This window comes from Nerophis ophidion, linkage group LG04, assembly GCF_033978795.1.
Source record: "Nerophis ophidion isolate RoL-2023_Sa linkage group LG04, RoL_Noph_v1.0, whole genome shotgun sequence".
NCBI lineage: Eukaryota > Metazoa > Chordata > Actinopteri > Syngnathiformes > Syngnathidae > Nerophis > Nerophis ophidion.
This window is the reverse complement of record NC_084614.1, coordinates 78911507-78924006: the sequence shown is the minus strand read 5'-3', so window position 1 is coordinate 78924006 and position 12500 is coordinate 78911507. Positions and strand designations below refer to the sequence as shown.

At 43.4% G+C, this 12500-nt stretch overlaps 1 protein-coding gene across 3 annotated transcripts in view; it reads left to right on the top strand.

Annotated features, from left to right (window-relative positions):
- ssh2b (slingshot protein phosphatase 2b) overlaps positions 1-12500 on the top strand; it is a 63626-nt gene that overhangs the window by 46238 nt on the left and 4888 nt on the right. For all 3 annotated transcript variants that reach the window (XM_061899116.1, XM_061899114.1, XM_061899115.1), the window contains 5 exons: positions 1-53; positions 292-338; positions 412-558; positions 8937-9137; positions 9214-10048. The exon at positions 1-53 is cut by the window's left edge and continues 76 nt beyond it. In XM_061899116.1, the coding sequence (XP_061755100.1) occupies positions 1-53; positions 292-338; positions 412-558; positions 8937-9137; positions 9214-10048 (1283 nt within the window). The remainder of the gene's footprint in view (positions 54-291; positions 339-411; positions 559-8936; positions 9138-9213; positions 10049-12500) is intronic.

The following is a 12500-nucleotide window of genomic DNA, read 5'->3' as shown; positions in this document are numbered from 1 at the left end:
TCATCCTGGGTCAAATGGACAGTCCCACTCAGATCTTTGATCATGTCTTCTTGGTAGGTAGACAAAAAGTCGGATAAAGACTTATTATCACTTTGTCACTCTATTGCAAAACTAATATAATCGACGCCAGTCCTCCTTTCTTACTTAACGTGCTTTCTGTTGAATCGATCTGGTGGCCACAAGCTACGTTAACACAGTTTGAAGTGCAATGCATCATACTGAGAGATGTTTGTTCTATTGTGGCAATATTATGAAATGTTCCGATCTTTGGGTTGTTTTTACTTCCTTTAGGGATCCGAGTGGAACGCGTCCAATCTGGAAGAGTTGCAGGACAGCGGGTAAGAAGTTACACGCAAGGGAAGTCGATGTGAAAAGCTTCTGCTCCAACGCTAATTATAAGTTGTGTTACAGAGTCCAGTACATCCTGAATGTGACGCGGGAGATCGACAACTTCTTCCCGGGCCTGTTTGAGTACCACAACATCCGAGTGTACGACGAGGAAGCCACCGACCTGTTGGCCTATTGGAACGAGACCTACAAGTTCATATCCAGAGCCAAGTGAGTAACCGCCAGCACACGTATGTGACCAGCGTTTTTCATGTCGATACGTGAAACTGGTGGGAAGGATTACATTTGAAAGTGGTGTAGAGAGCAAATTTTTCAAATTTGTTTTCAGGACCCCTCTAATATAACATTTGAGGTCATACCTGACCAGAGGTGGGTAGAGTAGCCAGAAATTGTACTCAAGTAAGAGTACTGTTACTTTAGAGATTTATTACTCAAGTAAAAGTAAGGAGTAGTCACCCAAATATTTACTTGAGTAAAAGTAAAAAGTATGTTGTGAAAAAACTACTCAAGTACTGAGTAACTGATGAGTAACCTGTTTGTTTAATGATTACGGCAAAAAATAATGCACAAAAACATAAAAATAGCAATGAGCAAATTTAGAGCCAGGAATATCTCTTAAGCAACTAAAACAATAATATATGGTTTCCTGTGGACGGGACTCTCGCTACTGTCTTGGATCCGCTTGAACTGAACTCTCGCGGCTGTGTTGGAGCCACTATGGATTGAACTTTCACAGTATCATGTTAGACCCGCTCGACATCCATTGCTTTCGGTCCCCTAGAGAGGGGGGGTTGCCCACATCTGAGGTCCTCTCCAAGGTTTCTCATAGTCAGCATTGTCACTGGCGTCCCACTGGATGTGAATTCTCTCTGCCCACTGGGTGAGTTTTCCTTGCCCTTTTGTGGGTTCTTCCGAGGATGTTGCAGTCGTAATGATTTGTGCAGTCCTTTGAGACATTTGTGATTTGGGGCTATATAAATAAACATTGATTGATTGATTGATTGATTGATATATTAAACAATAATACATTAAAAGAAAAAAAATTAAGGCACATTGAGCTACAATAACTTAATAGCACCATAGGCTTAGTAGGCATTCATTGATTGATTGAAACTTGTATTAGTAGATTGCACAGTACAGTACATATTCCCTACAATTGACCACTAAATGGTAACACCCCAATAAGTTTTTCAAAGTTAATCAATTACTTAATAACCAAGTCGAGGTGATCTACCTCATATAAACATACACGCATATCATAGATATATATATATATATACATACATTTATATAGACCAGGGGTGCCCACACTTTTTCTGCAGTCGAGCTACTTTTCAATTGACCAACTCGAGGGGATCTACCTCATTTATATATATCATTTATATTTATTTATTTATGAAAGAGACATTTTTGTAAACAAGTTAAATGTGTTTAATGATAATACAAGCATGTGTAACACATATAAATGTCTTTCTTTCCCAAAGACAAGAATATAAGTTGGTGTATTACCTGATTCTGATGACTTGCATTGATTGGAATCAGACAGTAATGATGATAACGCCCACATTTTCAAATGGAGGAGAAAAAAAGTTGTCCTTTCTGTACAATACCACATGAAAGTGGTTGGTTTTTGGCATCTAATTCATCCAGCTTCCATACACTTTACAAGAAAAACATTGGCGGCAAATTCCGTAGCTTGCTTGATTGACATTCACGGCACCCGAGGGTCTTGTGAGATGACGCTGGCTGCTGCCAGTTCATTATTATGAAAAAATGACAGAGAGGAAGGCGAGAAACACTTTTTATTTCAACAGACTTTCGCGCCGTCCCTTCCGTCAAAACTCTAAAGGCCGACTACACATTTCCTATCTTCACAATAAAAGCCCTGCTTCATGCTGCCTGCGCTAACAAAATAAGAGTCTCAGAAAGCTGGCGTGCACAAGTGATGTGCACGCCAGCTTTCTGAGGGATCACTTGTGCACGCCAGTTTTCCGAGACTCTGTATTTAGTTAGCGCAGGCAGCATGAAGCAAGGCTTTTATTGTGAAGATAGGAAATGTGCAGTCGGCCTTTAGAGTTTTGACGGAAGGTACGGCGCGAGAGTCTGTTGAAATAAAAAGTGTTTCCCGCCTTCCCCTCGGTCATATTTTCATAATAATGATCTTGCAGCAGCCAGCGTCATCTCACAAGACCCTCCGGTACCGTGAATGTCATTTAAGTGACGTCTTGGTGAAGATTGATGATCACTAATTTTTAGGTCTATTTTTTTTAAAAGCCTGGCCGGAGATCGACTGACACACCCCCCGCGGTCGACTGGTAGCTCGCGATCGACGTAATGGGCACCCCTGATATAGACTATATAATTTATATGTATTTATTTTGCCGTTTTTGTTGACATGTTAAAGGTGTTTTAATGAATATACATGCATGTTTAACACATAGATTCTTATCTTTCATGAAGACAAGAATATAAGTTGGTGTATTACCTGATTCTGATGACTTGCATTGATTGGAATCAGACAGTATAGTGCTGATAATGTCCATGTTTTTAAATGGAGGAGAAAAAAAGTTCTTCCTTTCTGTCTAATAGCACATGAAAGTCGTTGGTTTTTGCCATTTTATTTGTCCAGCTTCCAAATTCGTTTTTATACACTTTACAAGAAATAAATCGGCGGCAAACGCCGTAGCTCGCTAGCTTGTTTGCGCTGGCTTTCGGAGACTCTTATTTTGTTAGCGCAGGCGCGATGGAGCGGCACTTTTATTGTGCGATCAGTCTTTAGGCTTTTGACGGGAAGTACGGTTGAAATAAAAAGTGTATTTTTTCCTTTACACTTTTGATTGATTGATTGAAACTTTTATTAGTAGATTGCACAGTACAGTACATATTCCGTACAATTGACCACTAAATGGTAACACCCCAATAAGTTTTTCAACTTGTTTAGGTCGGGTTGAACGTGTGACGGTCATGTGACCGCCTGGCTCTGTTTGATTGGTCCAACGTCACCAGTGACTGCATGTGATTGGTGAAACGCAGGCATGCTTAGATCTTACTTTCAATGTGTGTCTGACAAAACCAAAACAAACATTAACAAATCGATTTAAAAAAAAAAGTAGCGAGTAACGAGCTGATTGTTGATAAATCAGCGGAGTAAAAGTAGCGTTTCTTCTCCATAAATATACTCAAGTAAAAGTATGTAGCATAAAAACTACTCTTAGAAGTACAAATTATCCCAAAAGTTACTCAAGTAGATGTAACTGAGTAAATGTAGCGCGTTACTACCCACCTTCTGTACCTGACATGCCCGCAAAATTTGGTGACTTTGTGTGCACATTACAGGCCTCAATAAGGCGTTAAAACGCTGTGAATAATAACAGAGCTACCAAGTGTCACGCTTTTGGAGCATGTATGTTTTCCCATTCACTGCTCTGTATTTATTTTTTTAATAATGATAAACTTTTTTTACTCGCTACATGTCATAGTTTGAGTAACCAATTGATTGATGGAAATAACCAATCCCAGACAAATCCATCAGTGTTGTCAACTCTGAGACTTCCTCGCTGAGTCTGTTATTTTCTAACTCTTAGTGACTTTCTTTCTTAAAAGCGACTAGCGACAAATCTATCGACTTTTTGGGATGTTTTGGAGACATGAAAGCGCCTAAATCTATTAATGTTCCCAACGTACAAGCGGCAGCTCAGCTGAGCCTTTCCTTACAGGCGTTCCCCTGTCTGCTGTTGGACAGCTGGTACGTAAAACACATTTCGTTGTACTTTTAAGTGCAATGACAAAAAAGTACCATTCCAGGCAGAGCAGATGAGCTCTGCACACCCACTCTGTTCAAAGCTGCTAGTTACTACTTCAAATAAAAGCAAGTCTGTTGTTCATGTTAAAGGCCTACTGAAATGAGATGTTCTTATTTAAACGGGGATAGCAGGTCCATTCTATGTGTCATACTTGATCATTTCGCGATATTGCCATATTTTTGCTGAAAGGATTTAGTAGAGAACATCGACGATTAAGTTTGCAACTTTTGGTCTCTAATAAAAAAAGCCTTGCCTGTACCAGAAGTAGCAGATGATGTGGGCGTGACGTCACGGATTGTAGGGCTCCTCACATCCTCACATTGTTTACAATCATGGCCACCAGCAGCAAGTGCAATTCGGACCGAGAAAGCGACAAGTTTCCCATTATTTGAGCGAGAATAAAAGATTTGTGGATAAGGAAAGTTAGAGTGAAGCACTAAATAAGAAAGGCAACGGCTCCAGGCGACAGCAGTGTGAGCGATTCAGATGTTATTAGACACATTTACTAGGATAATTCTGGGAAATCCCTTATCTGCTTATTGTGTTAATAGTGAAGTGAAGTGAATTATATTTATATAGCGCTTTTCTCTAGTGACTCAAAGCGCTTTACATAGTGAAACCCAATATCCAAGTTACATTTAAACCAGTGTGGGTGGCACTGGGAGCAGGTGGGTGAAGTGTCTTGCCCAAGGACACAACGGCAGTGACTAAGATGGTGGAAGCGGGAATCGAACCTGCAACCCTCAAGTTGCTGGCACGGCCGCTCTACCAACCGAGCTATGCCGCCAAGCTAATCTCACTGAAATAGTGTTTTAGTGAGATTATAAAGTCATACCTAAAAGTCGGAGGGCTGCGGTGAACGCCAGTGTCCCTGAGGGAAGCCAATGAAGTAGCCAAGATCACAGCTGCCTTTTTGACAGCTACAGGAGGAGGTCGCAAAATCCACTCAAGCCGACTTAATGTCACAATTTTCCCATCCAAAAACTTGCTGGTTGCCGTAGAGAAACATGTTCGCTTGACCGCTCTGTGTTAAAGCTTCACAACAATCAGAGAAACACCGGCTGTGTTTCGATGCTAAAGGCAATTGCAATCCACCGCTTTCCACCAACAGCATTCTTCTTTGACGTCTCCATTATTAATTGAACAAATAGCAAAAGATTCAGCAACGCAGGTGTCCAAATTACTGTGTAATTATGCGATGAAAAGAGACGACTTTTAGCCGTAAGTGGTGCTGGGCTAATAAACGGCAGTGACTACGATGGCGGAAGTGGGAATCGAACCTGCAACCCTCAAGTTGCTGGCACGGCCACTCTACCAACCGAGCTATACCGCCCCATACTAAAAACCGAAAACGGTGGTGACCCTGGACGTGCGTCGGGCCCTTCTCGCGGATCACCTCAGCTACGGCTCCCGGTGGGGCCCTCCTGGGTGACGGGGCCTCCGGGTGGCCTCGGCTGGCGCCTAGTTTTTTGGTTTTTAGTATGGGGCGGTATAGCTCGGTTGGTAGAGTGGCCGTGCCAGCAACTTGGGGGTTGCAGGTTCTATTCCCACTTCCGCCATCCTAGTCACTGCTGTTGTGTCCTTGGGCAAGACACTTTACCCACCTGCTCCCAGTGCCACCCACACTGGTTTAAATGTAACTTAGATATTGGGTTTCACTATGTAAAGCACTTTGAGTCACTAGAGAAAAGCGCTATATAAATATAATTCTCTGTGTTAAAGCTTCACAACAATCAAAGAAACACCGGCTGTGTTTCGATGCTAAAGGCAGCTGCAATCCACCGCTTTCCACCAACAGCATTCTTCTTTGACGTCTCCATTATTAATTGAACAAATTGCAAAAGATTCATTAACACAGATGTCCAAATTACTGTGTAATTATGCGATGAAAAGAGACGACTTTTAGCCGTAAGTGGTGCTGGGCTAATATGTCCGCTACAACCCAAGACGTCACAAACACGCGTCATCATTCCGCAACGTTTTCAACAAGAAACTCAGCGGGAAATTTAAAATTGCAATTTAGTAAACTAAAAAGGCCGTATTGGCATGTGTTGCAATGTTAATATTTCATCATTGATATATAAACTATCAGACTGCGTGGTCGCTAGTAGTGGCTTTCAGTAGGCCTTTAATGAGCCAGGCAATAGATACGGTTTGTTCTTGAATATCACAACCCTTCAGTCTTTTGATGAAATCGGATACACTAACATTTAACAATGTAGAAATACAGCGAAACGGAAGAAAATATATTTACATTTCTAAACATAATTTGCATTTTTTACCTCACTTTTTACGTCTCCCAGGACGTTATTCCTCTCTCCTATTGCGTCCATTGTAATCAATTATGCAAATGAGGCAATAATGTCATATATCAGCTTGTATGACCGTCAATAGCTACTTTGCTCACTGAGGGGTTGCCAACACTGGAAGATCAATAGAGATCAATAGAGATCAGGGGCAGTGAGGTTGGAGAGGGGGGAAGAGATACAAATGGAGAACAGATGCAGAGGTGGAGACAGAATAGCCTCCAGAGAAAACCGTGGAACTGTGAAGTGAATTGGTTTTAATGATTGATGATTTCATTGTCTAATTTCTGGTTAATTAAGACTAGCATTAATCCCCCAAAAATAATAAAGTCAAATACAAATTAGGCAACAAGAGAAGTATCCATCACATCTCTTTTGTAAAGTAAATCTGTACAGCAGATATGATCATCTACATCAGGGGTTGGCAACCCGCGGCTCTTTGATCACTCTGATGTGGATCTGCTGCTAAATTGCCGACCCCAACGACTATTCCGTGAGGTTTCTGGATTTTAGTGCCTCCCTCAGAAATCAATCAATCGTCCTGTCCCCTTAGCAGAAAAACAGCCCCAAAGCATGATGTTTCCACCCCCCATGCTTCACAGTAGGTATGGTGTTCTTGGGATGCAACTCAGTATTCTTCTTCCTCCAAACACGACAAATTGAGTTGATACCAAAATGGATACATGGATGATACAGCAGAGAATTGGGAGAATGTCATGTGGTCAGATGAAACCAAAATAGAAGTTTTTGGTATAAACTCAACTCGTCGTGTTTGGAGGAAGTTGCATCCCAAGAACACCACACCTACTGTGAAGCATGGGGGTGGAAACATCATGCTTCGGGGCTGTTTTTCCGCTAAGGGGACAGGACGATTGATCCATGTTAAGGAAAAAATGAATGGGGCCATGTATCGTGAGATTTTGAGCCAAAAACCTCCTTCCATCAGTGAGAGCTTTGAATGGTTGACCAAATACTTATTTTCCACCATAATTTACAAATAAATTCTTTAAAATTCCTACAATTAGAATTCCTGTATTTTCCCCCCACATTCTGTCTCTCACAGTTGAAGTGTACCTATGATGAAAATCACAGACCTCTGTCATCATTTTAAGTGGGAGAACTTGCACAATTGCTGGCTGACTAAATATTTTTTTGCCCCACTGTAAGTCAGTTGACCAAAACGGTATTTATCTAACAGTTATTAAGCAATAAAGTGCAAGACTGTCAGAGACATTTTAAGTGTCAAATAAAAATGAGCTGCATAATAGGAAATCAAATAGTGTTTGTCCTTTACTATGTGGTATGTTACTAAGGTTATGACATTCTCGTCATTCTCTAGCGAGTGACTTTCTTACTATACTGTGGGGCAAAAAAGTATTTAGTCAGCCATCGATTATGCAAGTTCTCCCACTTAAAAAGATGACAGAGGTCTGCAATTTTCATCATAGGTACACTTCAACTGTGAGAGACAGAAAGTGAAAAGAAAAATCCAGGAATTCACATTGTAGGAATTTTAAATAATTTATTTGTAAATTATGGTGGAAAATAAGTATTTGGTCAACCATTCAAAGCTCTCACTGATAGGAGGTTTTGGCTCAAATTCTCACGAATTTTCTTGGGATACAACTCCGTATTCTTTTTCTTCCTCCAAACACGACGAGTTGAGTTCATACCAAAAAGTTCTATTTTGGTTTCATCTGACCACATGACATTCCCCCAATCCTCTGCTGTATCATCCATGTATCCATTTTGGTATAAACTCAACTCGTCGTGTTTGGAGGAAGAAGAATACTGAGTTGCATCCCAAGAACACCATACCTACTGTGAAGCATGGGGGTGGAAACATCATGCTTTGGGGCTGTTTTTCCGCTAAGGGGACAGGACGATTGATCCGTGTTAAGGAAAAAATGAATGGGGCCATGTATTGTGAGATTTTGAGCCAAAACCTCCTTCCATCAGTGAGAGCTTTGAATGGTTGACCAAATACTTATTTTCCACCATAATTTACAAATAAATTCTTTAAAATTCCTACAATGTGATTTTTTTTCCACATTCTGTCTCTCACAGTTGAAGTGTACCTGTGATGAAAATGACAGACCTCTGTCATCATTTTAAGTGGGAGAACTTGCACAATCGCTGGCTGACTAAATACTTTTTTGCCCCACCGTAACACAACGCCGTCAAGCGGCATTCGTATAAAACTCGCGAGCCGCACTAACATTAAACTTTCATATTAAGGTGGGGGCCGCATAATAAGCGTGTCTGAGACCCCTGCTCTAAAGTTATGATGCTATGGTGAATTGATTGATTGATTGATACTTTTATTAGTAGATTGCACAGTACAGTACATACTCCGTACAATTGACCACTAAATGGTAACACCCGAATAAGTTTTTCAACTTGTTTAAGTCGGGGTCCACGTTAATCAATTAATGCTAGCACGCTGTGTCAAGTTACGTGCGATCCTCTCCCGCTGTAGGAAAGCGGGCTCCAAATGTCTCGTCCACTGCAAGATGGGAATCAGTCGCTCGGCGGCCACCGTGATCGCCTACGCCATGAAGGAGTACGGCTGGGATCTGAGGAAGGCCTTTGACTACGTGAAAGAACGGCGAGCGGTGACCAAACCCAACCCCTCCTTCATGAGGCAGCTGGAGGAGTACCAGGGCATCCTGCTGGCCAGGTGAGCTCCCGTACCTAATGAAGTGGCCACTGAGTTCAACTTCTTGACTTTTATCTCCGCCTACTTCCTCCTGCAGCAAACAGAGGCACAACAAACTTTGGCGTTCCCACTCTGATAGCGACCTCTCGGAGCATCACCAGCCTCTGTCCAAAGCCTACCCGCAACCACACAGCCTGGGGCGCTCAGACCCCCGCAACCAGGCCGCCTCCCCGCTCGGCTCCTCCATGAAAGAGCTGCTGGAGTCGCTGGGGCCCAACGCGGCGGCACACGCCAACATCCCGGCTCGTCCACTCAGCTCTCCGCCGTGCGGCGGAGCGACGGCTTCGTCATGCGAGGCCCCCCCTCCTCGGCGGCTCAGCCAGCCGGACCCACGCCCTCCTGAGCCGCCCATGTTACCGCTATCGCCGCCGCTCTCCAACGGCCTGCTCGAACCCGAGGAGCAGACGTCGCCGCCGGTTGTCTTGCTGCCGACAGCTGCCACTGTGGTGCCGGAGCCTCAGCGCTTGGACGTGGTGGCGGTAGCGCAGAGCGTCTCGTTGGGCCAGCCGCACCCGCCCCCTTCCCTGCACCACCTGCCGCCCTCCCCTGCTCCGTCGCCGCCTCCGGCCTGCGTGGACGTGGCCGTCAAGTCGCGGGCGGCGTCCCGCTTTCAGCCCGGGATCAGACCCGCTCAGCCGCCGGCGCCCGTCGACAAATCAGACTGCTCGGTTCTGGACGGTCCTGCCAGCTCCACATGTGCCAACTCCCCAGCGCTGTTTGGTCCCAGCGTCGATCACATCAGCTTCTTCAGTGCCAGGGAAAAGTTCAAAGGGATGACCCAGGACGCCGCCGTGCAGCAACATTCCCCGCCCAAGCACGCGCCGCCGCCCGAAGTCCCGACTGCTGACGGCAAGGATGAGCAGAAAAGAAAGGTGAGCATAGATATTTAGATAGATAGATAGTACTTTATTGATTCCTTCAGGAGAGTTCCTTCAGGAAAATTAAAATTCCAGCAGCAGTGTACAGAGTTGAGATCAATTTAAAAAAAAAAAAAAAAAGTTAAAAGGAAATAGTGGGGGTTTAAAAGGAAACAAAATCGAGAAATATTACAAAAAGAATAAAAACAATGGGAACAACAATATAACAGTAAAATAAGAATATAACAAGACAAAGTAGAAAATGTCGGCAGACTCATTTTTTCATTTAAACCAGCGGTCGGCAACCCAAAAACGGTGAAAGAGCCATATTGGACCAAAAATACAAAAAACAAATCTCTCCGTCCATCCATCCGAAAAATGTATTCCTTACTTGAAAATCTGATGTGATACTTTCGGGCTTAGTAACACACGTAGTTTGAATTAAAGCAAAGAACATACATTGATCATGCAAATCGTTTAAACTGACATTTAAGTAGGCTTTTTGCTATTTTGACAAATACATAAATTAATTGAAGACATCCATTCATCTTCTTCCGCTTATCCGAGGTCGGGTCGCGGGGGCAACAGCCTAAGCAGGGAAGCCCCAGACTTCCCTCTCCCCAGCCACTTCGTCCAGCTCCTCCCGGGGGATCCCGAGGCGTTCCCAGGCCAGCCGGGAGACATAGTCTTCCCAACGTGTCCTGGGTCTTCCCCGTGGCCTCCTACCGGTTGGACTTGCCCGAAACACCTCCCTAGGGAGGCGTTCGGGTGGCATCCTGAACCACCTCATCTGGCTCCTCTCCATGTGAAGGAGCAGCGGCTTTACTTTGAGTTCCTCCCGGATGACAGAGCTTCTCACCCTATCTCTAAGGGAGAGCCCCGCCACACGGCGGGGGAAACTCATTTCGGCCGCTTGTACCTGTGATCTTATCCTTTCGGTCATGACCCAAAGCTCATGACCATAGGTGAGGATGAGAACGAAGATCGACCGTTAAATTGAGGGCTTTGCCTTCCGGCTCAGCTCCTTCTTCACCACAACGGAACGATACAGCGTCCACGTTACTGAAGACGCCGCACCGACCTCAGGATCCACTCTTCCCTCACTCGTGAACAAGACTCCGAGGTACTAGAACTCCTTTACTTGGGGCAAGATCTCTTCCCCAACCCGGAGATGCCGCGAAAAATGAAAAGCTGTATATAAGTGTTAAAATGAAGGCAGCACATGACTTAAGTGCCTATATTAGCTATAATAGCCTACTATCAAGATGACTGTGTCGCAGAAATGTTGAAATTTAATATTTATTCTACACATTTTTACAACATTAGAAACCATTAGTAGATCAGAGTTTACTCAGAAGGTGAGGTAACTGGAAATTACTGGCTTTTAATGGCCAATGGTATAGATGTGTGTTCAAGTTAAAGGACACGGAAGGCTGTCTTCTTTTTATAGATTCATTACAATCTTTGGCAAGCTAGGTAACGTTTGCTGTGGTCTGGGACAACATGGCATACAAACAACTATCTGAAATGCAGCCAATATTACATGCAGATAATGTGTCATGAGTAGAGATGTCTGATAACATTGGACTGCCTATATTATCGGCCGATAAACGCCTTAAAATGTGATATCGTAAGTTATCGGTATCGGTTTCAAAAAGTAAAATTTATGACTTTTTAAAACGGCGCTGTACAGTAGTGGTACACGGACGTAGGGAGAAGTACAAAGCGCCAAGCACTGCCGGCTTTTGACACACACAAGTGAATGCAAGGCATAGTTGGTCAACAGCCATACAGGTCACACTGAGGGTGGCAGTATAAACAACTTTAACACTATTACCAATATGCGCCACACTGTGAACCCACGCCAAAAAAGAATGACAAACATATTTCGGGAGAACATCCGCACCGAAACACAACAGAACAAATACCTAGAACCCCTTGCAGCACTAACTCTTCCGGGACAATACAATATACACCCCCCGCTACCTCCTACCCAACATCAACACCGGCCGCCCCGCCCCCAAACCCGCCCACCTCAAGTAAATTCCATGCTGCTGTTTTGAGGCATGTTAAAAATAATAATGCACTTCAATAATAAATATGGCAGTGCCATGTCGGCATTTTTTTCCATAACTTGAGTTGATTTATTTTTGAAAACCTTGTTACATTGTTTAATGCATCCAGCGGGGCATCACAACTAAATTAGGCACAATAATGTGTTCATTCCACGACTGTATATATCGGTATCGCTTGATATCGGAATCGGTCATTAAGAATTGGACAATATCGGGATATCGGCAAAAAAGCCATTATCGGACATGCCTAGTCACGAGACATGCAAAACTAAATTATGTACAAAGAGGATGAAAGTAAAGGATATTAAATAAGTTCAAATATACCTACAAATGAGGCATAATGATGCAATATGTACTTACAGCTAACCTAAATAGCATGTTAGCATTGATTG